Source organism: Saccopteryx bilineata, chromosome 1 (assembly GCF_036850765.1).
Source record: "Saccopteryx bilineata isolate mSacBil1 chromosome 1, mSacBil1_pri_phased_curated, whole genome shotgun sequence".
NCBI lineage: Eukaryota > Metazoa > Chordata > Mammalia > Chiroptera > Emballonuridae > Saccopteryx > Saccopteryx bilineata.
The window spans coordinates 161,142,340-161,170,240 of NC_089490.1; the positions used below are offsets into that span (position 1 = coordinate 161,142,340).

The 27,901-nt window shown below is 41.1% G+C and overlaps 1 protein-coding gene across 5 annotated transcripts in view; it reads left to right on the plus strand.

Moving 5' to 3' along the window:
- MSRA (methionine sulfoxide reductase A) overlaps window positions 1-27,901 on the plus strand; it is a 450,515-nt gene that overhangs the window by 334,768 nt on the left and 87,846 nt on the right. For all 5 annotated transcript variants that reach the window (XM_066278730.1, XM_066278710.1, XM_066278701.1 and 2 more), the window contains one exon: window positions 18,572-18,678. In XM_066278730.1, coding sequence (XP_066134827.1) covers window positions 18,572-18,678 — 107 coding nt within the window. The remainder of the gene's footprint in view (window positions 1-18,571; window positions 18,679-27,901) is intronic.

The window sequence follows — 27,901 nt, forward strand, 5'->3', positions numbered from 1 at the left end:
ACAAGCTTATATTTAACATTTTTTCTTGGCCTTTTTAGTACTGAATAGTTTAAGGTTTCAGTGGTCATACACATCTTCAATTTTGTATAATAGTGCATTATTATGCTGGCAAAAAGATATATAGAAGATCCTTTTATGTTAGAAAATAAAAAAATTTCTAAATATGTTATGTATCAAAGATAAGTCAGTGTGGGAATTACAAAAATATTTTGAACTGACTAGTAATGAAAAAAAGATATATCAAAATTTATAGGGCATAGCTAAAGCAGTTCTTAGAGGAAAACATAGAGCCTTAAATTTATACATAGGAGAGAAGACTGAGCTAAGCATCTAACTTAATAACTTAGAAAATCAACAATAAAATATTGATTTACCAAAAAGTAAAAAAGAAAAGATAATATAGAGCAGAAATAAATGAAATGGAAGAAATGTGTAGTAGAGAAGATCATTGAAGCCTAAAGTTGATATTTCAAAATGGCTAATAAAATTAATAAAACCTTGGTATATTGAGTAAGGAAAACATAAGAAGGCACAAATATCCAGTATGTATTAGGAACTTAAAAACTGGAATATTGCCTGACCTGTGGTGGCGCAGTGGATAAAGCAAGCGTCGACCTGGAAATACTGAGGTCGCCGGTTTGAAACCCTGGGCTTGCCTGGTCAAGGCACATGTGGGAGTTGATGCTTCCAGCTCCTCCTCCCTTCTCTCTCTCTCTCCCTCTCTCTCTCCTCTCTAAAATGAATAAATAAATTAAAAATTAAAAAAAAACAAAAAAAAACTGGGATATCACTACAGATAAATAATTTTATATCAATTAATTTGAAAAGTTAGATAAAACAAATTCCTTAAAAATTGGACTTTAATAAAACTGGATAGGTCTATAATCAATAGAAATTGAATGAACATTTAAAAAGCTTCTCATAAAAACCCCACTAAGTTCAGATGACTTCATCAGTGAATTCTATCAACATTTAAGGAAGAAATAATTGCAAGCTTCCACAAAATCTTCCAGAGAATAAAGAAAGATGCAATTTATCTTATGATTCTCATACAATCTGATGATAAAACCTGATGATGTAAGAAAAGAAAATTATATTTCAACTTTACTCATGAACGTATATGGAGATATTTTAAACAAAGTATTAACCAATTGAATTTACTAATATGTAGTAAGTATAATGCATCATGACCAATTTGGGTTTGAATGTGACTTAAATATATCATTTCAATATCAACCAATGGAAATTTAGTACATTAGCAGATTAAAAGAAAAAACCTATATGATCATCAAAATAGGTACAGGAAAGGAATATAACAGAATTATTTATTCGTAAACAATTTTAAAATATAAATATAAAGTTGTTCATTGATTTCTTTCTCATATGTGCCTTGACCAGGGAGCTACAGTGGAGCAAGTGACCCCTTGCTCAAGCCAGTGAGCTTGGGCTCAAGCTAGGGACCATTGGGTCATGCCTATGATCCCACGCGTAAGCCAGCAACCCCACGCTCAAGCTGGATGAGCCCTTGCTCGAGCCTGAGACCTCCGGATTTCAAACCTGGATCCTCAGCATTCTAGTCCAATGCTCTATCTACTGCACTACCGCCTGGTCAGGCTAAAACTTCTAATCAGCATTGTACTGTAGTTCCCAGCTCATGCAGTGAGTCAAGGAAAGAAACAAAATGTATTATGTTTGAAAAATTTGGCAGATGCCTGTTTACCTTTTGTCACTTGGGCAACATTTCCCAACCTTCCTTGTAGTGGACACATGACTGAGTTGTAGCCAATGGAATGTGAGCAGAAATGACATATGATACTTCCAGGTTGTGGCTCATCAACACCTCCTGCATGATCTTTGAATGGCTCTCTTCATCTGCCTCCCCACTAAATGTGGATGCCAGGGCAAACATTTGAAGTAACTTCTTGAAGACATTTAAGCTTCCATCAACCTAGGACTTAGAAAAGGTTATAAAATGGAACCACTTCCAACTTCTTTTTACAAATTGGATTTTGCATGATCAAGAAATAAACTGATAACTTAAGCCATTGGAATTTCAGGGTTTATTTATTTACCAGGAACTGGTATCTTGAAGTAGAGTACTACTGAAAACTCTAAAAAACATGGCGTTACTTTAGTGGTTGGGCAGCAAGAAGATCTAATACTGGGTCTTGCTTATGGTTTGTAAAGATGTCAGTTCTCTCAAAATTGTTTTATAAATTCAGTGCAAACCCACATTAATGAATGAAAAGTTCATGCCTGGATCCCAACAGTTGTTGTTGTTGTTATTCATTTGTGGATCTTCAGAAGTGGTCTCATGTTTATATGGAAATGCAGAAGTTCAAGTAAGGCAGACATTCTAGCATAAGAACAGGAGAGTGGGGGGAGTTATTCTTTTAGATGTCAAGTTTCATTTTGAAACAATGTGAATCTGAGGTGGGGACAGATGACTAGACCACTGCAGTAATAGATAGATAATCTAGAAACAAGCCCATATATAGAGAAATGACAGAGGACACACTTCTATTTCAGTGACCTGAGGAAAGAATGAGTTTTTTTTTTAAATTGTAGTTTGTTTGTTTTTTTACAGAGACAGAGAAAGAGTCAGAGAGAAGGATAGATAGGGACAGACAGAAACGCAGAGAGATGAGAAGCATCAATCATCAGTTTTTTGTTGTGGCATGTTAGTTGTTCATTGATTGCTTTCTCATATGTGCCTTGACCGTGGGGCTACAGCAGACTGGAGTAACCCCTTGCTCAAGCCAGCGACCTTGGGTCCAAGCTGGTGAGCTTTGCTCAAACCAGATGAGCCCACGCTCAAGCTGGTGACCTCAGGGTCTTGAACTTGGGTCCTCCGCATCCCAGTTTGACGCTCTATCCACTGCGCCACCACCTGGTCAGGCTAGAATGAGTTTTTAATAAATAGTGATAAGATTATTTGGATTTTTCACCTGGGGAAAGATTCAATTGGATTTCTATCTTACACCATACATAAAAGCCCATTCCAAGTACATTAAAGACCTAAGTGTGAAAGCAAAACTCCAAGTAGATAATATCATTATGACTTTGGGTTTGAGATACATTTCTTAAGCAAGACATAAAAAAACATTACTCATAAGGAGAAAGTATTTGGTAAACTATATTAAACCACAGTTAACTATATTAAAAATCATACCTTGGTCCATCAAAACACATAAATAAAATGTAAGAACACAGAGGTTTATATTTGACAAGAGATTTGTATCCAAGATATATAAAAATAGATTTAAAAAATATCTCCAAAGATTAAAAAAAAAACCAAAAAACAGACAGACCACTAAATAGAAAAATTGGCAAAGGACTTAAATAGTGGTGAGAAAACATGTGAAATCATAATCAGTGTCATTAATCAGGGAAAAGCAAATTAAGTTCAAGTGAGATTCTGTTACATATCAAGTATACTGACAAATACTAAAGCCTGACATTAATCGACTTGAATGAATTGGTGAGCATTTAGAGCTCTAGGACCTCATGTACATTGGTGCCAGTTTTATAAATTGATACAACTACTCTGGAAAATGGTTCAGCATTCAATTAACTTGAAGACAAGACATGCAAATTCCATAAGCCAACAATTCTGTCTCTAGGTATAAGAGAATGCATGTCAAACATGTTCTTAACAGCCTCACGCTGGTAATACTCATCAGCAGTAGAATGGCTGAATCAATTGTGGTCTATTTATACAGTGGGATATGATGAAACAATGAAAATGAAGAAAATAAAAGAAATCGTGAACATAATAGTAGTATGTGAAATATGAAAACTATAGTATAATTTTATGTATATAAATTTCAAAAACAGGCAAAACTAAACTATGGTTTTTATTTTTATTTTTTCTGGGTGTGTCTATGCAACAAGGAAATGATTGTCACAAAAAGCAGGATGGTTATAACTAGAGAGGGTGCTGTTATCTGTAGGGATACGTGGAGGGTGGGTCTTCAAGGATGCTGGCACTGCTCTGTTTCTGACGTGAGTGGTGGTTATACGAGTGTCCACTTTATGGTGCACACTTTAATAATATTATACATAGCAACATATACTGCTCACAAAAATTAGGGGATATTTCAAAATGAATATGAAGCGATAAAAAAGAAGCATTTGATTTTTTTTTATTAAACAAGAACATCAGAAAAGCAAATGACAAGTCAAAGAAAGCTGTTCGATTATGCAAATGAGATGCAAAACCCACTTTTATTTCATTGGTGAAAATGCACTTGACAAAAGGCTGAAAGTGCGGATGTATCTGCAGTTCCCTGCTCCCCTAATTTTTGTGAGCAGTGTATATAATATTCTAATATTGTGACCATTTTAATATACTGTGGTTTGTTTTATGTACTTTTGAACATTTATGTACCTTTCTGTAATCAGATCTAGAAGTGGTAAAGGTTAATATGTTGGTTGCTATTCCTGCTAATAACATGAACTGTGTCCATGATGAAGGGCTAGCTTTGTGGCACACGTGTGCTTGGTCTTGATTCAGATAGAAACATCTTATGACTATTATTTATATGCCTGAGGTTCTGTAATGGAGTACTTTGGCTGACTTGCTGCAGAACTTTAAGATTTGGGTAAGAAATGGTGACATAGAAATTTTACTATTTTGAAAGGTTTTTATACATTTTCTGATAATTTGAACATTTCAAGACCTATTATTTGGTCAAACTTGTAAGTTCATAGCATAAATGGATGTGGCGTCTCGGACAGCTAAGAAAGATATAGTAATAAAATATTTCCTTTGGCCAGCCATAAATAGAATTTCTCTTTTATGGAAGCAAAATCCATACTAAGACAACTTTTTACCTTTTAGGAATAAGTTACCATATTTTTTCAAAAATTATTTATGATTTTAGAAGTAATGTTTTCTCATTACTGAAAATCAGACGATGCTTTTAGGTGTAGAGTGGATGTTTGGCCCCTTTGTTACAGTAACATTCTTTTACCTTTCTTGAGATGCAGTGCATTAAAAAAATAGAAAGAACATTGTGAAGATGACAGGGAACACAGTGTTTTCTTTTGGAAGAGCGCCACATAACATCTTTCCTATTTCACTACATTCCACTTCACTTCTTTCCACTTAAGTGATGTATTGTTTACAAATTGCAATAGTAATGGTTGAAAGCTAGGACTTTGGAGTTAGCTAGTTCCAGACTCAGGACTGGCTTTGGGCAGATATTCAACTTCTCTCTGATATCAGTCTTTAGAAAAAAAATTTTTATTGAAGTTAGTGGAGTGTCATTTGGTTAATAAAATTTTACAGGTTTCAGGTGTACAATTCTATAATATAGTATCTGTATATTGCATTGTGTATTCACCACCTCAAGTCAAGTCTCTTTCCACGAATATCAGCCTTATCTTTAAAATATGGATTTGATACTAATACTCCATGTAGTTGGAGAATTGGATGAATAACATAATAAAATACAGTGGCACATAATAAGGGCTTTAGAATCATTAGCTATTTAATTGATCACCTGAACCAAATAGTAATTATGTTTGTAGGTAAGGTGTGTTTAATTTAATAGGCACCTGTATATGTGTAGTTGTAACTAACTGGGAAAACTAAGTATTGTGTGTAATGCTCAGACGTGAAAGGAGAAAAGGACCAATTTTAGTTTTTCTTAACTGTACGGCTTACATTCTCCCTAGGCAGAGGTTGAAATGGGCTGTTGGAGTTCTGTTAAATCTGAACCGGCCAGTTTCATAGTAGACCATTCTTCACAATTTCTCCATCCCAGTTACCCTGCCCCTGGGAGGTATTTTCAGAAGGAAGAAAAGAGGTAGTTGAAGAAACAGATAACATATACCCTTCTCCCTTCCCTTCCTTCCTTCCTTCCTTCCTTCCTTCCTTCCTTCCTTCCTTCCTTCCTTCCTTCCTTCCTTCCTTCCTTCCTACTTCCCTTCCCTTCCCTTCTCTCCTTTCCTTCCTTCCTGCCTTCCTCCCTAACTCCCTCTCTTCTTCTTTCTTTCTTATGATGAAACAAAGGCTATCTATCTGTTTGCCCAGAGTTCTAAATTTAAAATGAGATGTCAGTTAAAATTGACAGGATTAATTTTTCAGTCAGGTAAGGTGAGATTTTTCCATATTAATAAGGCTTGTGTCAAACACCTGACTTAAAGGCCCCGTATGCCAGGAAGGGTCACACAGTGATAAGAAGTGCTGTTTTTCACTGTGAGGGATGCAGGCTCATCTGTCTATTGGAGGACTTCAGTGTCCTGTGATGTCTTCTCTCGTAGAGGCTCTATTTCCAGCAGTCAGCAGGAGGCCATCCTTGAACCAGCACTTGTGTAAGCTGTTCCACTAATGCCAGTCATCCCTGGTGGCTCCTGTGCCACTGCAGCACACGAGTGGCCTTTTGGTGCCATTTCTATGGAGGGAGGGTCAGTTTAAGAAGCAAGGAGCAGAGAGGCAAACTCTATGTGCTTCAAATGTTTGAAATCTGAGCCATTCATTGGTTGTTTCATTTTTGTTGAGATACATTGTGGAGAAGCAAGTGGGAGAGTTCCATATCCAGTAAACAGAGTGGGAGCTCCTAAGGCTCTCTTTGTGCTTGTCTCACAAAGAGACTCAAGTAATATAATATAGACAACTCTCCTGAGAGTGACCAGTGCAGTATGTAATCCCGTGGCTCTCATCTGAGCATGATGCCACTCACATACATGTAAGCCATATACTGACCGCAAGAAGTTGGATCTCGTAATTTATAGCAGTTTAATAAACTTGTCTAATAATACTTTAATAAACATATTATAATAATAGTTTAGCCAGAAGCCTAAACAACAGAAGTGATAGAATGTGAGAAACAATATAGCAGATGAGGTGCGGAGCAGGTGGCTTGGGTGAGAACAAAATGATCTACTTAAAGTGTTAGGTTAGTTTCCCCAGACACAGAGCCCGAGACAGGGACTCAGTAGTGTGACTTGCTGAAGAAAAAAGAACCTCTGAGTGAGTGAGGGAAGCAGGACAGGAAAGGGGAGGGAGCTGGGCAAGAATGTGGCCTCAGGTTCTCTGGCCTTGGCCTGCTTCACAGTGGGGACCGGAAGGTTCTGAAAGTGTGGCCATGTGACTGTGTTCTGGCCAATGAAATAGGAGTGAACTTCTGGGAAGGCTCTTTAAAAATAGAGGAAGGGGGAGAAAATGTCCTTCTATTTTCCCTTCTTCTAGTCTGCAACTTGGATGTCATGGCTGTGGTACCGGACAACATCTTTGGCCTTTGAGAATGAGAGCCATATGCCAAGGGTACTTGAGCAGAAAGAAGAAATCTGAGTCCCTGTGCCCATGACACCACCCTACTGCCCCTAGACCACCTACCTCAACAGATTTCACTGAAAATAAAAAAGAAATATAATTCTATCTCGTTTAAGTCACTTTTAGTTTCGTTCTCTGTTAAATGGACTACAGTTTCTAACTGGTACAGTGAGAGAGGACTGAATCAATTTTGAGAGATAGGAAACTTGTGAGAGATTCAGCAAGACTCTGTAGTCACCAAGAAACATATTACGGTGATAACTTTAATGCTTCTTGTTTTCCTGCCCACACTATTAAATAAGAGAAAAAAAGACTTTTGTCTTGCTTTCTCCCTACAGTTGAGAACCTTCTCTCTCTCAAACCGTAGACATGTTGATTTTAATTTGTGCTTATTCACTTAAAGGCTGTAATATCTTCTCCCCTTCTCATTAGACCATCAATATGCAACTTAAAATGCTATTTTGCCAAAGAAGAAAAAAAATGTTCTGTGTTCTCTATTGCAAATCTCCATTCTCTTGAATAAGGGGACTAATAAAAGAAGAAAGGAAGAAACCACACTGGTAACCACTGAAATTTATGGGTACAACAAAAACATGAGTACAAAAGACCCCTGAGACTCTTGTAACTCCTGGTTCCCACCATCCTCGGGCTTTCACTTCTCACATGTGGTTTCATTTGGCTGCCAGAATACGTAGACTTGGTAAGCAATGATATCAAAAGATGCGACTCATTAACATATAGCACGGATCACAAATGGAGACAATTTTGTCTGAAGGGGGGTGGTAGATATATTTACTGAGCTCCTAGGTAAAATACCTAAGAACCCTGTGAGGTACATGCCATCATCTCTATTTTTCCAATGAGAAAACTGCAGCTTAGATGAGTCTAGTGACTTGACCAGGGTTGCAGTTAGTAAGTGGCACAGCTGGAGTTAAAATCCAGAGCTGTCTCATGACAAAGCACATGCCTTTTTCTCTGCTTCCTTCAGCCGTGTATGGATCAGGGTCCATTTCTTCCTAACAACAATCTAGGGAAGACAAGAAAACGCATTCCTCCCGGAGCAGTCACCCTGTCTATGCAACCAGCACAGACGTCCTCTAATGAGATTGCTCCTTTGAGGTTCCCCTAACATGGCGTTAGTCATTCCAGACCCTTAGGAATATGTTCATCCTTGCCCTGATGTTAACTATTAGCTTGTGGCTCCTGGAATTTCTTAAAGTAATCATCCCACAACTTCTAGTGTGAACTCTTTAAAATCTTCATGTTCAAGGTCATTTCTTACTTCTCCAGATAAAATGTATAAAACAGGGCTAGTACGCAAAGATGAGCTAAGGTTTAGAAGGGTCGTCAAGCAGATGAGAGGCTCATCCATGTTTTTGCTTCATTAGAGATTAGACATTTTCTTCATTTCCTAGTGCTTCCTCTGGCTTTGTGGAGACACACAGAGAGAAATCTCAGACAGTCTCAGATGGTCTGTCCCTTTCAAATCTTATTCGGAGAAGGTGGATGGAGAAATCTCAAACAGTTGGCAGGTGCCAAGAGGTCAGCTCTTTTTAAGAATGCCCCAAAGCCCAGTCCTCATTAATCAGTTTGGGGAATGTTCTGGAAGATTTTAAGCACATGACGTTCTCTCTGAGACAGTTCCTCTCTTTTCACCAACTACAGCCAGCCCATCATTTGCTTTCCGGGGACGTGAAGACAACCAGGTAGTGTCAATCATTTATCCTCTTAGATTTTCCAAAACCAAATAGAGGGCACGGGAAACTTTGCAATACTTGTTGAATCTGTGTAAGAGTTCTAGATTTTTGATGCTTGTCCAGGGTTCTGTGGAATCCCGTGGCTCCTCTGCCACTGATTTTTTCGTACATTTCTGGTCCCTGATGCGTCAAGATACCTCTGTGGTCTCATACTCAACTGACCAGCTTCATTTCCTTCCAGGCCCTTTGGCAGAAACCAGACTTGTCTCTTCACAATCCGCAACACACACTGAACTTATTTCTGGGCCTGCATCTGCGATGCCCTTCTCCCCACCAGATACGCTACCTACCTTGCACTTTGTCCTGTTGTCTTTGATTGTTTTGCTCTAGCTTTTTCTATATCAATTTTGAAAGGAGAGGGAGCTATGTTTTCAGGTAGAACTAGGTTTAAATCGTAGGATAGCCATTTACTTGCTATGTGACAATATAGTAGGATCACTTAAAATCTCGGATCTATAGCTTTCTTTGTGTCAAAGAAGGTTAAGAATGCCGACTTCACAGGGCTTCTGTGAGAATTAAATGAAAAGTATTGGCAAAGACCCAGTGCAGATAAATATAGGGTCAAGCTCGTAATTTTCCTTCTCCCTCCCTTTCTTTTTCAGGCTATTTCTTGAGATCAAAGCTTTTACCTAACTCTTCTGTAGCCTTCATAAGTGCTGAACACATAGCATCATATGAACACTTCATGCTAGAGAGAACATACTTGTCTGCAGAAAACAGAAAGACAAATAGGGATTATCTGCCTTTCAGTGACATTTTTTATCTTTTCTCAAGGTATGATTTTGGTTAATTCTGTTCTTTGGAGAGCCAGAGCATCAACACTGTTTAGATCAATTTATAATAGCCAAGTGTCTCATTTATTTTGTGATTGATTCAGTGGGTTAGTAGGACCACTTCTTGTATTTCCAGCAGCTCCTAGATGTTAGTTTTCTCAAGTGGGCTTCAAGCTTGCTGGAGAAGATAAGCCCCTGGCCCTGACAGAGTGCTAACCATGCTGCTGCTGCTTTCACCAACAGTCTGGATTCTCATCAGGCTCCTGAAGGCACCGTGCTGTCCATAGTCCTCACCTCTGGCCTCCTGGGGAATGTCTTTCTCATGGCCATCAACTTATTTTTCAAGACAAGAGTCAGTTCCTCTATACACCTTGCAGGACTTAGGCCCCTTCCACACTGATCCCATGGCTTTACCCACCCTTTTCTCTGAATCCCTGTATTTTTCTAATCTGTACAGATTTTTTTTCTATAATATCTTGTTAATGGCCTCAATGTTCATGTCTCCCCAAGATTCAGATGTTGAAATCTAATTTCTAACGTGATGCTATTTGGAAATGGGGCCTTGGGGAGGTAATCAGGTCATGAAGGTTCCACCCTCATGAATGGGATTAGTGCCCTTATAAGAAGAGGTCCAAGAGCCAGCGCATTCTCCATCTGTCGTGTGAGCGCACAGCAAAAAGGCAGCTGTCTGCAACAGGAAGAAGGTTATCACTGTATACCGAATTGGCTGGTATCTTGACATCTGGCCTCCAAAACTGTGAGAAACAAGTTTCTGTTGTTGATAAGCCACCAGTTTATGGGTTATAGGTGTTTTGTTATAGCAGCCTGAGCTGACTAAAACACACCTCCAACCCTTGATTATGTGTATTGGTCATCTTTTTCCCCTTACTATACTAGCAAGGTTATCTAGTTAAGAAATGAGACTGTCTTATTTCTGAATCCCAGTACTGGTACCTTGCCCGAGACAGGGAAGGCTGGATGAGTAGGTGGGGAGGAAGGAAAGAAGGCAGGCAGTCACACACACCCAGACACGCACAAACACATAAAGTGGGGGTTTTTACAACAATGCCAACAGGCCTGATTCTTCCAAACTGCAGATCAGAGACCAATAGTGATAAGCATTGGACAGCTCTTCATGGGCAAGAGCAGAGGTGGAAGAATTCACTCAAAGATTTATTTCCCTTTCTTGGGTTTGTTTTCCTTTGAAATGAAGAACTGAGCTGGAGGCTTAGCAGAGTTGTTTGTTTGTTTGTTTGTTTAAGTGAGAGGAGGAGAGATAGAGAGACAGACTCCTGCATGTGCTCAACCTGGATCCACCTGACAACAATCCATCGGTCTTGGGCCGATGCTCAAATCAACCAAGCTATCCTCAGCGCCTGAAGCTGACACTTGGACCAATGGAGCTATCCTCAGCGCCCAGAGCTGATGCTCAAGCCACTGTGAGAAAGAGAGAAGGGGGAGAGAAAGGGGAAGAGAAGCAGATAGTCATTTCTCATGTGTGCCTTGACCAGGGATCAAACCCGGGACAGCCACATGCCGGGCCTACACTCTATCCACTGTAGAGTTAAAATTTTAAAAGAAGGCGATTCTGATAAAAAGATGTAATAAACAGTTAAAAATAAAATAGTACATTTCTACACACATAAAATGAATTTTGATCTTTTCTTTGAATTTATCTGTATGGCCTTTGCTGTGTGAATATCCAAGAGATTAATATAAGCAGTGCTTTTCACAGGGAAAAAAATGGCTACTCATAGAGTATCTTTTGTGCTGTTATTTTAAAATTTTATTCCAAAAGTAGTTTTTGGGTTTTTTTTTATTCAGTGAGAGGAGGAGAGGTAGAGACAGACTCCTGCATGTGCCCCAACCAGGATGCACCTGCAAGCCCACTAGGGGGCGATGCTCTGCCCATCTGGGGCATTACTTTGTTGCTCAGCAGCCAAGCTCTTCTTAGCACCTAAGGCGGAGACCATGGAGCCATCCTTAACCCCCAGTGCCAACTCGCTCCAATTGAGCCATTGCTGCAGGAGGGGAAGAGATAGAGACAGAGAGAGACAGAGACAGGGAGAGAGAGAAGTGAGAAGAGGAAAGGTGAAGAAGCAAATGAGTGCTTCTCCTGTGTGATCTGACCAGGAATTGAACCCAGGACTTTCACATACCAGGCCAATGCTCTACCATTGAGCCAACCGGCCAGGGCCTCAAAGTAGGTTTAAAGCTCAGAAAGATGGAGTACTTTGCATTGAGCATGTCCGTGGCAGAGTCAGACTTAAAAATAATAAGTCCCAGGCTTCTTACAAGATATTTAGTAAACAGGTTTCCTCACAAGTGAATTACTATTTTGTGTTCATAACATCAGCCAGTAGAGGCTGAAAGAAATGGTGAAAAGTTTAATGATGCTAAACATCTGTAAATGTGATGTATTAAAAATAACAAGAACAGAAAATCCATAGTTCTATGGGTTTTTCAGTCTGTTGAGCATCAAATCATATTTCCCAATGAACCATCTGCTTCCAAATTTTAAGCTCTTATCCATTTAATAAGCCCCTTCATCAGTGAAATGAGAGGTACATGCATTGGAATTAACCAAACACGCACACAAGTATGTGAATATGTGTGTATGGTTTTGTTTTAAGATATACCTTCTTCTCAGAATGAATGTTGATGGGGTGAAAATCAATCAAATTAACATTCTTATTCATGAGTAAACCAGAGAATTGATGTCTTTTCCAGTATTTCTTAAGATTCAAGGAAATCTGAATACTTTGCTGTTTTCTCATTATTATATGTATCTCTTTAACACTTCCATGTCGTCTTTCCTGGCCATGCAGGCGTTTAGCCAGAGTGACCAGGAAAAGTGTATGTGTTGTTTATGACATGAAAAGATTTTAGTTTCACAGTACATCCTAGAAGGATCAGAAGGTCAGGGCTGTAACAAACCTGTAAGACTTCTGCCTGCAGATTGTGGCTTTACCTGTGGGAAGGACTCCCATCTTTCCAGAAGCTGAATGAATAGTCAGTTTGGGTTCATGCAAAGAGAAAGGTGTAAGGAGTCTGGAAAAGCACATGATGTTACTCCTCTTTAAAGCTGCCCAGGGTGAGTTGGGGCACTCCTACTCTGCACAAGAAAAACAAGGGTGACCGTGATGAGAACTATATCAGTATTGTGGTAGTACAATTAACAGATGACCAAGTTATAATTTAAGTCAAGGGATCCTAGCTTCAAGGAAGGGTCCATAAATCCCAACCCTGGATCGCAGCAGTAGTATAACTTCTAATTACATAAATAATACATGGATTGATTTTATACGAATGCATTGCCTTGAAAAATGCCATTGTTTGATAGGGATTGCATCAAATCTGTAGATTTCTTTGGGTAGTATGAACATTTTAATGATATTAATATTTCCAATCCCAGAGTATTGTCTATTCTTTCATGTAGTTTTATCTTCTTCCATGTCTTATAGTTTTTCAAGTACAGGTCTTTTACCTCCTTGGTTAAATTTATTCGTAGGGGCCCTGGCCGGTTGGCTCAGCGGTAGAGCGTTGGCCTGGTGTGCGGGGGACCCGGGTTCGATTCCCAGCCAGGGCACATAGGAGAAGCGCCCATTTGCTTCTCCACCCCCCCTTCTTCCTCTCTGTCTCTCTCTTCCCCTCCCACAGTCGAGGCTCCATTGGAGCAAAGATGGCCCGGGCGCTGGGGATGGCTCCTTGGCCCCTGCCCCAGGCACTAGAGTGGCTCTGGTCGCGGCAGAGCGACGCCCCGGAGGGGTAGAGCATCGCCCCCTGGTGGGCAGAGCCTCGCCCCTGGTGGGCGTGCCGGGTGGATCCCGGTCGGGCGCATGCGGGAGTCTGTCTGACTGTCTCTCCCCGTTTCCAGCTTCAGAAAAATACAAAAAAAAAATTTTATTCGTAGGTAGTTTATTCAATAGATAAAGAGGATATGCTACATATGTACAATGGAATATTACCTGGCCATAAAAAGAATGAAATCTTACCATTTGCAACAATATGGATGATAGGAGTATTAGGCTAAATGAAATAAGTCGGACAGAGACAGACAAATACCATGTGATTTCACTTATATGTGGAATCTAAAAAACAAGATAAATGAACAAAACAGAAACATACCCATAAATACAGAGAACAAACTGATAGTAGCCAGATGGGAGGGGTGTTGGGTGAAAAGTGTGAAGGGATTAAGAATTACAAATTGTCAGTTGTATAAATAGGCATGGGGATGTAAATAAAGTACAGCATAATAAATATAGTCAATGATATTGTAATAACTACGTATGGCACCAGATGGATACTAGACTTACTGGGGTGATCACTTTGTGAGGTATTTAAATATCTAATCATCATCTTGTACACCTGAAACTAATATAATATTGTACATCAATAGTAACTGAAAAACAAATTTTATAATAATCTACAAAATATTAAATAATTGCATTGTTTTACATTCTTGCCGAGAATGACAATCATGTACATCTTTTCTTCCCATCTACACAGTTCTGTAAAATCTTCCAGATGTTTCTCCCTCTTACGTTGTCATGTCATACAAAAGAAGCTCTCTAAGTGTGGATGTAAGCTTAAGGTTTCATTACACACTCCATATATCAGATTATTTGTGAAAATATGATTAGTGGAAGAGCTGATTACTATACCATGTCCTTGGAATAATTCTTTGTTATTCCCATTTTGTTTTTTATAAAAAGCCAATTTTTATCTATAATCAACAATTTCTTATGATCCTATGATAATTCAAAGGCTTTCAACCAAATATACAGTTATAACCCTGGATGGTTGGTTAGAGCATCATCCAGATGCACCAAGGTTGCCAGTTTGATCCCTGGTCAGGGCACATACAAGAATCAACCAAAGAATGAATAAATAAGTGGAACAACAAGTATCTCTCTCTCTCTCTCTCTCTCTCTCTCTCTCTCTCTCCCCCTTCTCTCTCTCAAATCAATCACTAAATAAAATTTTAAAAACCACACGGATATTTATTGTCTTCAGTGTACAAGGCATAAGGAATCTTAGCAAAACTTGTTGAAAATAGAAATGTCACACCTGCAGATTCTCTTTTACTCACCTATTAATTTCTCTTTTAAAAGAAAGATAACTGAAATAGATTTAAACAACTCCGCATGAAGACCCTGCTTTTCTGCATCTTGTACTGAATGAGGAAGGGTCAGATTTTAACAAAAATCAACCATCTAGCATTCTTTTTTCTTTGTGGAGAATAATGTTACTACCATCATGTCTTTATGCACAAAAGGATGGGAAGTAGTAGTCATGCAGGAAAAGACCTCCTTGTAGAGAAGGAGGAAAAATTGAAGAAGGCAGAGTGAAAATGTTGCCAAAGTGCCATTCTGGAGGGTGTATGTATCCAGTCTCTTAGATTCCACTGGAGGAACATGAGCTCTGAGGAGCGGAAGGTTTACTTTTCTTTATTGCTGTATCCTCAGCATCTGGTAAAGTACTTGGTACATATTAAGTGCCTAATAAGTAATACTTATACTCTAATAATACTTATATAGTATATGCTATGAGTGGTATTTATACTATAATAATACTTATATATTGTATACTGTAATAGTAATAATAGAACGCTTATGTGAATATACCACATAAAAATGAAATAGATCTTTTTAAAATTTATGTAGAGAGGGGTGGAGAGAGAAGTATTCACTTGTTCTTCTAGTTAGTTGTACATTAACTGGTTGCATCCAGTATGTGCCCTAGCCCAGGGAACAAACCCACACCTTGTCTTTTCAAAATGATGTTCTAACTGACTGAGCTAACCAGCCAGGGCTGAAATAGATACTTTAATTTGGTATTTTTTTTTTTTCATTTTTCTGAAGCTGGAAACAGGGAGAGACAGTCAGACAGACTCCCGCATGCGCCCGACCGGGATCCACCCGGCACGCCCACCAGGGGCGACGCTCTGCCCACCAGGGGGCGATGCTCTGCCCATCCTGGGCGTCGCCATGTTGCGACCAGAGCCACTCTAGCGCCTGGGGCAGAGGCCACAGAGCCATCCCCAGCGCCCGGGCCATCTTTGCTCCAATGGAGCCTTGGCTGCGGGAGGGGAAGAGAGAGACAGAGAGGAAAGCGCGGCGGAGGGGTGGAGAAGCAAATGGGCGCTTCTCCTGTGTGCCCTGGCCGGGAATCGAACCCGGGTCCTCCGCACGCTAGGCCAACGCTCTACCGCTGAGCCAACCGGCCAGGGCTAATTTGGTATTTTTTATTGGAGGAATGAAATAATCTATTTTTATTGTATATTATTAAATTAACATTTTTGTGTCATTCTTGGCTCTTTTAGCTACTAATTAGCTCCTGGTCCCCACGTGACCTTTGTGCATCGAGGAGAGAGTGGGCTCTGAAGGTGGAAGGGTGGGGTCTCCAAGATGTAAACTAAACTGGGGGGGGGTGAACAAGTAGGTGTCAGAAATAACCCCCCACACACACATGTACATGCATATTTACCACAGGTAGCCAATGGCTTGACCTAAAATCTTATAATTTTGTTACTATTTAACCCACTGTGTTTGGCCTGTGGTTCCTCATGGGTTCTAGCTTGCTCATCCATTAACTTCCAGAGTGACCCTTTGCTGCCTCAGCTACTGCACTTACCTCTAAGAGCAAACATGCCAGCTCATCTATAGCTTGTTCCTATAGCTCCTAAGAAAGATTATTTTATTTACATTTACTTTTTACAAAGTAAATGTGACCAAGACCTCCAGTATTGATTGCAAGGCTTTAGATCATGAGGTAGGGACTCATATCTTCTTCAAGCGGCAAATACTTATGGAAGTACAGCCGTCTGGCTGATGTTATGCCGGGTGCTATGGCTGTAAAGCTCTGCCCTCTGGAAGGCTCAGAGGAGAAAGGACAACCACGTAATAACAATGCAGTGTGATAAAACCTCTAAGAGAGACCTGCAAGGCCTGATGGAGCCCAGAGGAGTTGGTGACTGTCACAGCTGTGAGGTGCCACCAAGGGAAGGTTTTCCAGAGAGAAGAGGCTTGAACTAGGTCCTAAAAGTTGCAAAGGAGCTCCGTGAAAAGTGTGGATGTGACGTGCGTCGTCAGTGACCGGTTTTCCTCAGCACATCACTAGATTAAAAGTGTTGCTGACAGATTAGAAAGGACTCTTGAAACTATCTGGGCAAACACTAAACCCTCACCACTCAAACTTCCATCTGGCGACACCACACCACCCATGAGCCATTTAGAACTGCAGATTTCCGGCTCACCCGGACCTATGGAATCAGAACCTGCATTTTAACAACATCCCCAAGTGATAACGCATGTGCGTTCAAGTTACAAATACAAAAAATGTTTTCCTTTGATAGGTTGAATCTTCTGTTGGAGTTTCGGGACCCTTGTTAAAACTAAAACTGATTCTTGAAAAATGCAGTAAACGTGTGTGAAGTTCATTCTGACAACAGTATGGAGATCAATCGGGGATCTATGTTAAGCCTGTGGCTATTTAGCTTTGGGGACTAAATTAAATTAGTCAGCCAGAAATTGACCATGATGTACATCCTAGTGGCTATGACAGGGTAGAAAGTGCACTGGACTAACATTTAGTACAATTTCTTTTCTTTTTTTTTTAGACAGAGACAGAGTCAGAGAGAGGGATAGATAGGGACAGACAGACAGGAACAAAGAGAGATGAGAAGCATCAATCATCAGTTTTTTGTTGTGACACCTTAGTTGTTCATTGATTGCTTTCTCATATGTGCCTTGACCACGGGCCTTCAGCACCTTCAGCAGACCGAGTAACCCCTTGTTCCAGCCAGTGACCTTGGGTCCAAGCTGGTGAACTTTGCTCAAGCCAGATGAGCCCACGCTCAAACTGGCGACCTCGGGGTCTCGAACCTGGGTCTTCGGCATCCTAGTCCGACACTCTATGTACTGCACCACCACCTGGTCAGGCAAGTACCATTTCTTGATTAGGTGTATGATCTTAGGCAAACGCTTTAAACTTGCTGAGAAACAGTTACTGTGTCATCTGTAGGTACCTCCCAGGTGCCACGCACTATTTCCTGCACCGACGTGTGCATCATCACGTTTCCTTATCTGCCAAGTGAGAGACTGCCTGCCACAGAGGGTGTCTCCTTAGGATCCAAAGAAATAATGTGGTTTGCAAATGATAAAGGAACTAAATCATGATGAATAAATCTGCATAGAGGCTCTGGCGGTTGGCTTAACGGACAGATTGTTGGCCTGGCATGCAGACATCCCGGGTTTGATCCCCCATCAGGACACACATGAAAAGCAATCATCTGCTTCTCTTCCTTTCCCTTCCCTTCCCTTCCCTTCCCTTCCCTTCCCTTCCCTCTCTCCTTTCTCTCTCTCTTCCTCTCTCACAGCCAATGGCAGTGTCGGCCCTGGGTGCTGAGAATAGCTCAGTTGATTTGAGCGTCAGTCCCAGACAGGGTTTGCTGGGTGGATCCCATTCAGGGTGCATGTGGGAGTCTGTCTCTCTATCTTTTCTCCTCTCACTTAGAAAAGAAAATTTTGCATAGAAAAATACAGATTTATAGAGCATGTACTATGATCCAAGACCTGTGATAATTTCATTATTGAAATAGGCAAAGCAAAACAGATACATCTCATACTTATTTAAGAGGAGAGGTATCAAGGTAAAGTTAAAAGAAGCACTTAGCACAGCAGTCCTGGACAACGTGTGACTGTCCTTGTTGTCCCGTCCACTCTGCTAAGCCTCTCTGCTTTCCACTCCCCCAGGCATGCGTCAAGGCAATGACCACGGCTCTCAGTACCGCTCTGCCATCTATCCGACCTCCACCACGCACATGGAGGCAGCCCTGAAATCCAAAGAGGACTACCAGAAGGTAAGGCCTCCCATCGCCCCTGGGCTCCTCCATCTGCCCTCGCCATCTGCCCCTGCCAGGTCGGGCCCCACCTGTAGAGGGACAGTCTGGTTCTTTTCACCTGGCACTGTGTTCTGTTTGCTTTTTTTTTTTAATTTCTATCAGCCTCTTGGAATAGAGCCACTCTGCTCCATAAATATGCTAAATGAGATTTTAATAATTGGCCCTTATGCATTTGTCTTTAAAATCAACTTAATATATATAGTCTTTCTCCCTCTCTCTTCGTCCTTCTCTGCCTGTCTCTCTGAATTTCTCTTGTTCTTTCTTTTTTTCTTCTTCTTTTTTTATGTATTTGTTTACTTATATTACCATAACAAAGTACCACGGACTGGGGGACTTGAACAGCAGAAATTTATTATCTCATGGTTCTGGAGGCTGGAAGTCCAAGATCAGGGTGCGGGCAGAGCTGGTTCTACCCGGGGGCTGTCAGGGGAGGATCTGCCAGGCCTCTCTCCTTGGCTTGTAGCTGGTCCTTTTCTCCTGTGTCTGCACACAGTTCAACCTGTAGTGCTCTCGCTCTTGCTCCTAATAGTAGGTTGAATTATAGTAAAAAATAATTATAGGAAATATAGACATCATATCATAAAACTAATTATTTTCACTACTAACTTATATTTTTAAAGTTTCCTCCAATAGAGGTTTAGTTCTTTTAAAAATAAGTTGAGTTGCTTTAATTTTTAGAATTTCATAATGTTTACATTTTAATTATTGTTATATTTTCTTTTTTATAGTTATACTTATATTGACTTTATTTTTTAATTAAATTATTTTTTATTTTTCAATTATAGTTTACATTCAATATTATTTTGTATTAGTTTTAGATGTATAGCATAGTAGTTAGATAATCACAGACTTTATGAAGTGTTCCCCTCAATATTTCCAGTACCCACCTGGCACCACACAGTTATTACAGTATCCCTGACTATATTCTCTATGCTGTACTTTACATCCCCATAACTATTTTGTAGTTAACCAATTTGTACTTCTTAATCTCTTCATTTTTTTCGCCTAGTTCCCCCAACCCCCTGATTTGGATTCACATTTAACAACCAAGCCAGTAGCTACGGTAATGCTGATCTGTTTTAGAATTATGTGAATAGTCTGATATGCAGCAGTTCCCAAGAATCTGTGGTTCTCCACCTATCCCCCCACAGTGACAGAGATGGCAGTGAGAAGGAGGCAGGGACTAGACTGTACCTACTGATGAAAATTAGCAGGACATGCAACTCACAGTCAGCCTAACTCCAAAAGCATGGAGGGCTGAAGGGGATGCTGACAGGGCCCCACTCAGTCCTCAGGGTGCCCGTTCCTCCCTGCTAGCTGTGGTGTCTGCGTCTCTAAGGTGGCCCTCAGTGGTCTCTGGACGTGTGTCATCCCCCATCCTTGAGCATGGGCTAGATTTAATGACTCGCTTCTACTGAATGACAGAGTGGTGGGATATTACTTCTGAGAGGAGTTTATTAAAGATTGTGACTTCCATCTTGGGGCCCCTTTCCCACTGTCTCTTGGACCACTTGCCCAGGGGCAAACCAGCAGATGTCAGGCAGCCCTGGGTAAAAGGTTCATGTGGTGAGAGACAAAGGCCTCCAGGAACCACTTGAGTGAGCTCAGAAGCCCCTCAGCCTCAGTCAGGCCTTTAGATGAGAATGCAGCCCCAGATGACAGTTTGCAGCTCTCATGAAAGACCACAAGCCAGAGGCACCTAGCTACGCTCTGCTATAGAAACCATGAGCTAATACATGTTTGTTGTTTTAAGCTGCTAAGTTTTGGAGTAGTTTGAGTATATTTATATTTCCATCCTAATAAATTATTCTTCCCCCTCTCCCTTTTCATCATGACTTTTCTGATAATGGCAGGCTTCCTGGACATATGTGGTGGCAGATAAACCTGTAGCCTCTAGCTTCAATTGTCTTAATTTGTATGCCAGCTGAGTAACTTTTTATCAAGCTGCTAACACTTAGCAGCCAGATATTTTATTCACTCAAGCACACCAATAAGGATGAGACACCTCATTATTACCCCATATTTTAGATGCCCAACATCATAGGGGTTAGTAGAGTAACTGGAATTAGAAAAATAAGACTAGCTGCAGGGATGAGTTGGGCGGCTGTTGCAGTACTCCGGGCTGGAAATGATGGGAGCTTTGTCTAGGATGGTCAAAGTATGAGTGGAATAAAGGGAATTTCAAGAAGTAGAGCTAATAAAAATTGGAACTGATTGGATGTGGAGACTAAATGAGAGGGAGGAGTCCAGGGTGACTCACATGGCTCTGCATAGTGACTGTTTGTATGATGGTAAGGCGGAGCAGAGGCAGTTTTGCGGGGAGAGTGAGTTAAGTTTAGACGGGTGGAGTTTGAGGTCACCATGATATAGACATCCCAGGGGTTGCTAGGAGAAGATGTGGGAGGGCAGTTATGACTATTAATTGGGTTAACGCTTGTAAAGTACAGGGCCTAGCACATAGTAAATGCTCAACAAATGGTAGCCCTTATTATTATTGGGAGTTTACTTAGATTTGGTAAAAGAAGCCCCAGTTGCTGATAGAATCACTTAGGAAGAGTGATCAGATATGCGAGGAGAAGGCCTAAGCCTGAGGAACAGCAACATTTGAGAGATGGGTGGGGAAGTACCTGCACCAGGCAGGACATGGTTCTAGGCTCGGTAGAGAATCAGCCCCAAGCAGGAACTTAAAAATTAGTTCTCTTTGGTTTAATATCACTATACTTAATTATAGGGGCAATCTTAGTAGTTAATGCTTAATCTTACCTATGATTAATGTTCTGTATAGCTTGCCTATGGTAATGACTAACAGTCCCCTAATACAGTAACACTAAGACTCTCTGGAAGGATGCTAATTTCCCTTCAGATATCTCCAGATGAGATGGTATTTTGGTGTTCACAATGAAAAGCTTAAATTCAAAAGGTCAATGTCTTCCATGTGATGAAGATGCTGACATACATAATTTTCTGGTTTCTATCTCAATATAGTTTCTTACACTTAGCTTTGAGTGGAACCCACATTGATTTTAGACAACTGATACACATATGAAATAAAATTTAGATATTGACTATTAATTAACTGTTTTAATAATATCTCCATTATTTTTATAGATTTAGGGAATGCTAATCTTATACTGTAGACAGTTGTCCTAAACAGATGATTTTTGGGTGTTCTGTACTAAGCATATGGGAATTAAATATGTACATTCATATACATATATACATATTTTGCTTGCTTTTATCTATTTATTTATTTTTAGTGAGAGAGAGAGAGAGGGACAGATAAGGACAGACAGAGACAGACAGACAGGAAGGGAGAAAGATGAGAAGTGTCGATTCTTCGTTGCAGCACTTTAGTTGTTCATTAATTGCTTTCTCATATGTGCCTTGACTGGAGGGCTACAGCTGAGCCAGTGACCCCTTGTTCAAGCCAGCGACCTTGGGCTTCAAGCCAGCGACCTTGGGCTCAAGTTAACCACCTTGGGGTCATGTCTATGATCCCACACTCAAGCCAGTGACCTCACACTCAAGCTGGTGAGCCCACGCTCTAGCTGGATGAATCCATGCTCATCAAAGCCAGTGACCTCAGGGTTTCAAACCTGGGTCCTTTGTGTCCCAGTTTGACACTATCCATTGTACCACCAGCTGGTCAGGGCTATTTTGCTTGCTTTTTAAAAGTAGGGTCTTTTTTTTTTTTCCCAGAGACAGAGAGAGTCAGAGAGAGGGATAGACAGGGACAGACAGACAGGAATGGAGAGATGAAAAGCATCAATCATTAGTTCTTCATTGCGCGTTGCAATACCTTGGTTGTTCATTGATTGCCTTCTCATATGTGCCTTGATCGCAGGCCTTCAGCAGACCGAGTAACCCCTTGTTCCAGCCAGTGACCTTGGGCTCAAGCTGGTGAGCTTTTGGAGACCTTGGGGTCACAAACCTGGGTCTTCTGCATCCCAGTCTGATGCTCTATCCACTGCGCCAACGTCCGGTCAGGCAAAAGTAGGGTCTTTTTGCATCAATATTGTGGTTGCCTGTGCCCCCAGAATCCAGATATTCATTGCTGTTAACTTAACCACCTATAACTACCTTATCACTGACTCAGAGAACAAATACTGTCCTAGCTCTTATATTTTACCACATACATAAAACTGGCCTTGGATTCCACCAAAGGACAGAGCATGGCAGTGGCTCCCTGGCTGGGAGACTCCAGACTCCAAGCCTTCTACTCATGATGGCTTATCTCCAGGACACAGGACTGCCTGGGAGCACAGTTCTCATCACTGTCACGTGCCATATGGGGAGCGCTCTGTCTTCTTCCTTTCTGGAGGTACACAGCATGAGGGTCCCCATCGTCTTCTTTTCAAGCAACAGTGGAAAGAGCTGAGAGCTGAAAGCCATTGCCCCAGGGACCCTTGGCTGAGCACAGTCAAGGGCAGAAAGGTCTTTTCCTGTCTGACACGGCCATTGCCCAAGCCTCCACCCAGCAGCCCTAGCTCAGGCCTTACCCTCTGTCCCCCCTGGAGCACCAGAAGCTACCATCACCTTTCTGCCTTTTCTCACATCTGCATGACAAGGGATCAAATTATTTTCCTTTTCAGGAACAGAGTGTCGAACTGTGTCACCACTCTTGGGAGCAGGAGGGCTAACTGTGCAGCTGCACATGGGTGACCACTGTGATGTTTCTCTTAGTCTGGGTATCGTGGAAAGCAAAGCCCAGGACAGTGGCTAGGTGTGAAGACTCACTGGGTCAGGTGGTGCCGGGGAGCAGGAGTGAAGGGGAGGAGGAGTGTGAAAGAAAAGGAGGTGGAACCAATTCAACTTGGGCCCTGCCACTGCTATTGGTAACTGGTTGTTTGGTCCCTGCGAAATGACCAGTCTTTCTGGGGAAAAGGGGGAGTGTTTGTTCATTGTATGCCATCGCCCATGGGTTTGTGCTGCACTTCTAGGTTGCACACATGTGGGCTAAGGTACTGCGTGCCTGGGGTAGGAGGCAGGAGGCACATGGCATGAGCGTGAGGTGAGGGGCTGTAGGCAGTGCCTTCATTAAGCTAATTAGAGTCCATGCAGAGCTGGGCACTGCAGTGGGGACAAGAGTAAGGGGAGGCCAAGAGGCTCCGATGCACGAGATGTAGCTGCTAAGATGATGTACAAGGGGCCTTTCACTGGATCCAGCCAGGCAGCTGGCCACAATGTCTCAAGGAAGGTTTGCCGTGATTCACTCACTTTCTGGCACTTCTGTTAGAGCACAGAAAGAGAAATGCAAGTTTAATTTTCAGTCGGAATCCTGCCACAGTTACAGAGGGTCCTCAGGTTATGACAGTCTCAACATACGACGTTTCAAGTTTATGACACTTACTCCCATAAAAACTTAAAATAATTGAGACATGTTTTAGCTTAGACTGTTAGTGTCATACTTACAGACTACACAGGCAAACTAGTTTGGTCGCACGTGGTGGGAAAACACGCAGTAACCCGGCATATGAGTGAGGGAGTTGGTGTCCCCCAGTAAGCTTACCTACGCCAGTTTGGACTGTTAAAAGTGCTTACGTATTCCGTTTGTGTCAGGCTAGGGTCTGTTTCGACTTACACTAAAATTCGGGTTACATCACTGTCATAGGAGCAGAACTGTGTCGTAACCCAAGAATCCTCTGTATATTGTTATATACTCTACAGTTATATATGTAGTTTATGTAATATGTTTTCATATACAGAATATATGTAGCTAAATAATAATGATAATGATGATAATCAGAATACCAAGTAAGTACCTACTTCATGCTAGTCACCATTTAAGGCACTTTATATAAATGAAGTCATTTCTATATCTCTGACTATATCTATAGATATAATAGATAAGATGGATATGTCTATATTGAGGTATGTGTCTGTATCTATATGTAAATTGTATTCATTCATAGATCTCTTGTTTCTAGCTTTGAAACTTGTAACTTCTAACTGTCCATTCAATTGGTATAATTGATAATATACACACCAAAAAAACCACACAAAGAAATCAATAATTTTCAATGCCTGTGAGAGGTGATATAATTAGCTTTTATACCATAAAGAAGTTGATCTTTTCCATTTACCTTTAAAAGCTGTGGTTTCTAATGATGGTAGAGTAGGGAGAGTCTCAGCACCAGCTGCTTTCCCGGGTGAAGGAAGGGTGGGCGGAAGCTGCTTTCTATCGGGGGGACCTTGAACAATTTCTGAAGCAACAGAGGTATATAATAGGAAGCATCGTTTCTTAGCAATACTAGATGAGGGTGTAGGGATTCTATAATCTCACCATAAACAGGTAGATTTATTTCTGAGAGGGGGAGATTGCAGACAACTTCTTCTATGCATTTTATGTCTATGAACAATTCCCCTCTTTAAGAGCTGGCATTTCTGGCCCTATCATACACTCTGGGAATCCATCTTATTTAAGCCCTGGCGGAACCCCAGCGTCCTAACTATAACATTGACTTAGGTTACTAATTTAATAGTTTTCACTAGTTTGCTCCCCAGTGACCTCCTGGTAACCAGCTTCTTCAGCAACTTCTTTATACATGAAGCTTAGAGTGACAGTATTGCTTACCACGGAGCAGCTATTTGAACATAAAATTAGCTGATTTTATCACAGGGACCAATTGTTGAGATAATTAGATGTGCAGTACTGCTGATGAGCCAGAAACCCAAAGTGATTTTCCATCTAAATTGTGGTTTTTTGCAAAGCGGACTGGGTTGTAGCTACCAGGCGCACCCACAACCCTAGGAAAGGGAGAGTGGCTGGAGAAGTTTGCCCATTTCTATTCAGAGTACAGGGGCTGGGAAGAGAGCAGAGGGACTGGAAAGCCTCCTGGAAGAGGTCCGAGTGAAAGTGCAACGTCACACTGGGGTAGCTGACCTCGAAAGCGCTGGATTCAGCTCACAGAATCTGACAGCTGCTCCGTGTCTTTGATGAGCTGAAGACTGCACAAACTCTGAGGGTGTTCTTGCCTTTGGACCACGACTTCGTAATCCTTCCTTGACTCGTTTTCATTGTTTTTCTCTGAGTTTCACGGTGGAATTATATGCTTATGATATTAATTGGAGGAGCTAATCGGATTTATTACTAATTGCTTTTGGATTATCAAATGTAGACAGTTTACCTCCCAAGTGAACCTGTCATGACAAACAGTTTCTAATATTCTATGCGGAATCACGGCCTTTGGCAGGGTAGGGAGTATTCACATTCCAAAAATGCAACTCTTTTTCATTTAGGAATTAGATGTTTTAATCACTGATAAATTATGTTTCTTGAAATTTGATAGAGAATTAGTAAATATAAAGGTTGTTCTCCTGGTCAATGGCCTGCCTTCTTCCCGAGTCCTTGGAACCTCACGGACAGGAAGCATAACACTTCCTCTGGGTGACCTTTCAGGGCGAATGTTAAACTACCTGCTCTGTGTCAAGTATGAAATAGTGTTTCAAATCTGTCTTTATCAGTCACGCACTTGTTTATTCATCCATCCATCCCATCCATCCATATCTTCAGCATAGGTATGATCTGTAAGTATGTCTCATATTTTACCTTAAATTTCAATTATCTAGCAATCTGTCATCTATACTCTACATCTGCCATCTCTACGTTTTAAAGATAAGTACTCAAAGTGAAAGGTAAAAACAGTATGCAATGATTGGATTATAACAAGCATTCTTCAGAATTGCTTCAGCTTTGACTACTTAAGTTTCTTCCCTAAATTTTGAATGTATTCTAGAAATTTGTCCAACTTTAGTTATTTAATTTTCTTCCCAAAACACTCAGATTACAGCCAGATAGTCAGTGATTCCCCGTGCTCTCAGGTTAAGCCCTGACAAGGTGTTAGTTACTATTTAGTCACTGTATGTGTGTATGTTTGGTGAGAGAGAGAGAAATAGAAAGATAAAAAGCTTTCATTCATTTTCAAATAACCTACCCACCTGTGCTTCCAGTTAAGGTTTTGCCTCTTTTTTTCTAGCCTAGTTTAAATGCCATCTCTATGCAGATGATGCTCAGAGTATATGGTCTAGAACTACCCTCTGGGTTCTAGATCCCCAGTCCACTACCTACTTGTTTTTTCTACTTACTTGTCAACATACTATTTCCTAAACTGGAGGCTTGATTTCCCCCCACCCCCCTTAAGCCAAGCCCCACAGCACCTCCTCCTACCTCACCATTGACAGCCTTCCCTGATTTTATGCAAGGTCCCCAGGAATCACCCCTGACTCACTTCTTCTCCTCACTCCTTGCCTCTAATTACTCAGATTAACCTCAGTTCCGCCTCTCACTATATCTCTAGTGTGCCTTCTCTCTCATTTCATGTTCACTCTCGTAATCCAGGCCCCCAGCCTCTGTTCCTGGACCGCTGAGCTGCTCACGTCTCTGCGCACTACACGCCCACACAGGGCAGTCCGAACATTCCTTCTGAACCTAATTCCAGTCATTTCTTTTTCCTCTGTCAACTTGTCCATGGCTTCCCCATGACATTTAGAGTAAAATCCTAACTCCTTAGCCTACCAGGTCCCACACAATCATTTCGCTGTCTTCCCACAAGACGTACGTAACTTCTATCCAGAGTGCGGATTATCATGATATACCTACGAATTTGCATGTAGTTCTTGTTCAGATCTCAGAACCTTTGAATAAAAGCTCAAGACCTTCTGGAGATCTGGGGACTCAGGACGAAAACCGCAGTTACTCATGGGGAATTTTACAACTGTGCAGCCATCATAACAACAGTTAGTTTTATATTTCTTTATATGTCAAAGTTAACTCCTGTGTGGACTAACTGTTGCCACCAAGAGACCAAATTGATAGGTTCAAGGAATTGCTTCTTTGTTTAGTATCTGTTGTAGACCCGTAGGAATTAACTACTGCGTTAATCATAGTATTCCTTACCCAAAGCCTTGCAATCTTGCAATCTTTCTTGACACAAGAAATTGCTAAATATCACAATCATAAAATAACATTTGGCAAGATGAAGTCAGTGATACACAAAACCATCTTCCTTTCTCTGATTTGCCAGATCTCTGACTTTTGTCCCTGTCATCCTTCTGTGTGGCTATTGTAACAAAGTTCCAAAAGTTTGGTGACTTAAAACAACAGAAATTCATTCTCTTATGGTCCTGGAGGCCAGAAGCCCAGGATCAGTTTCACAAAGTCAAGGTTTCAGCTGGGTTGTGC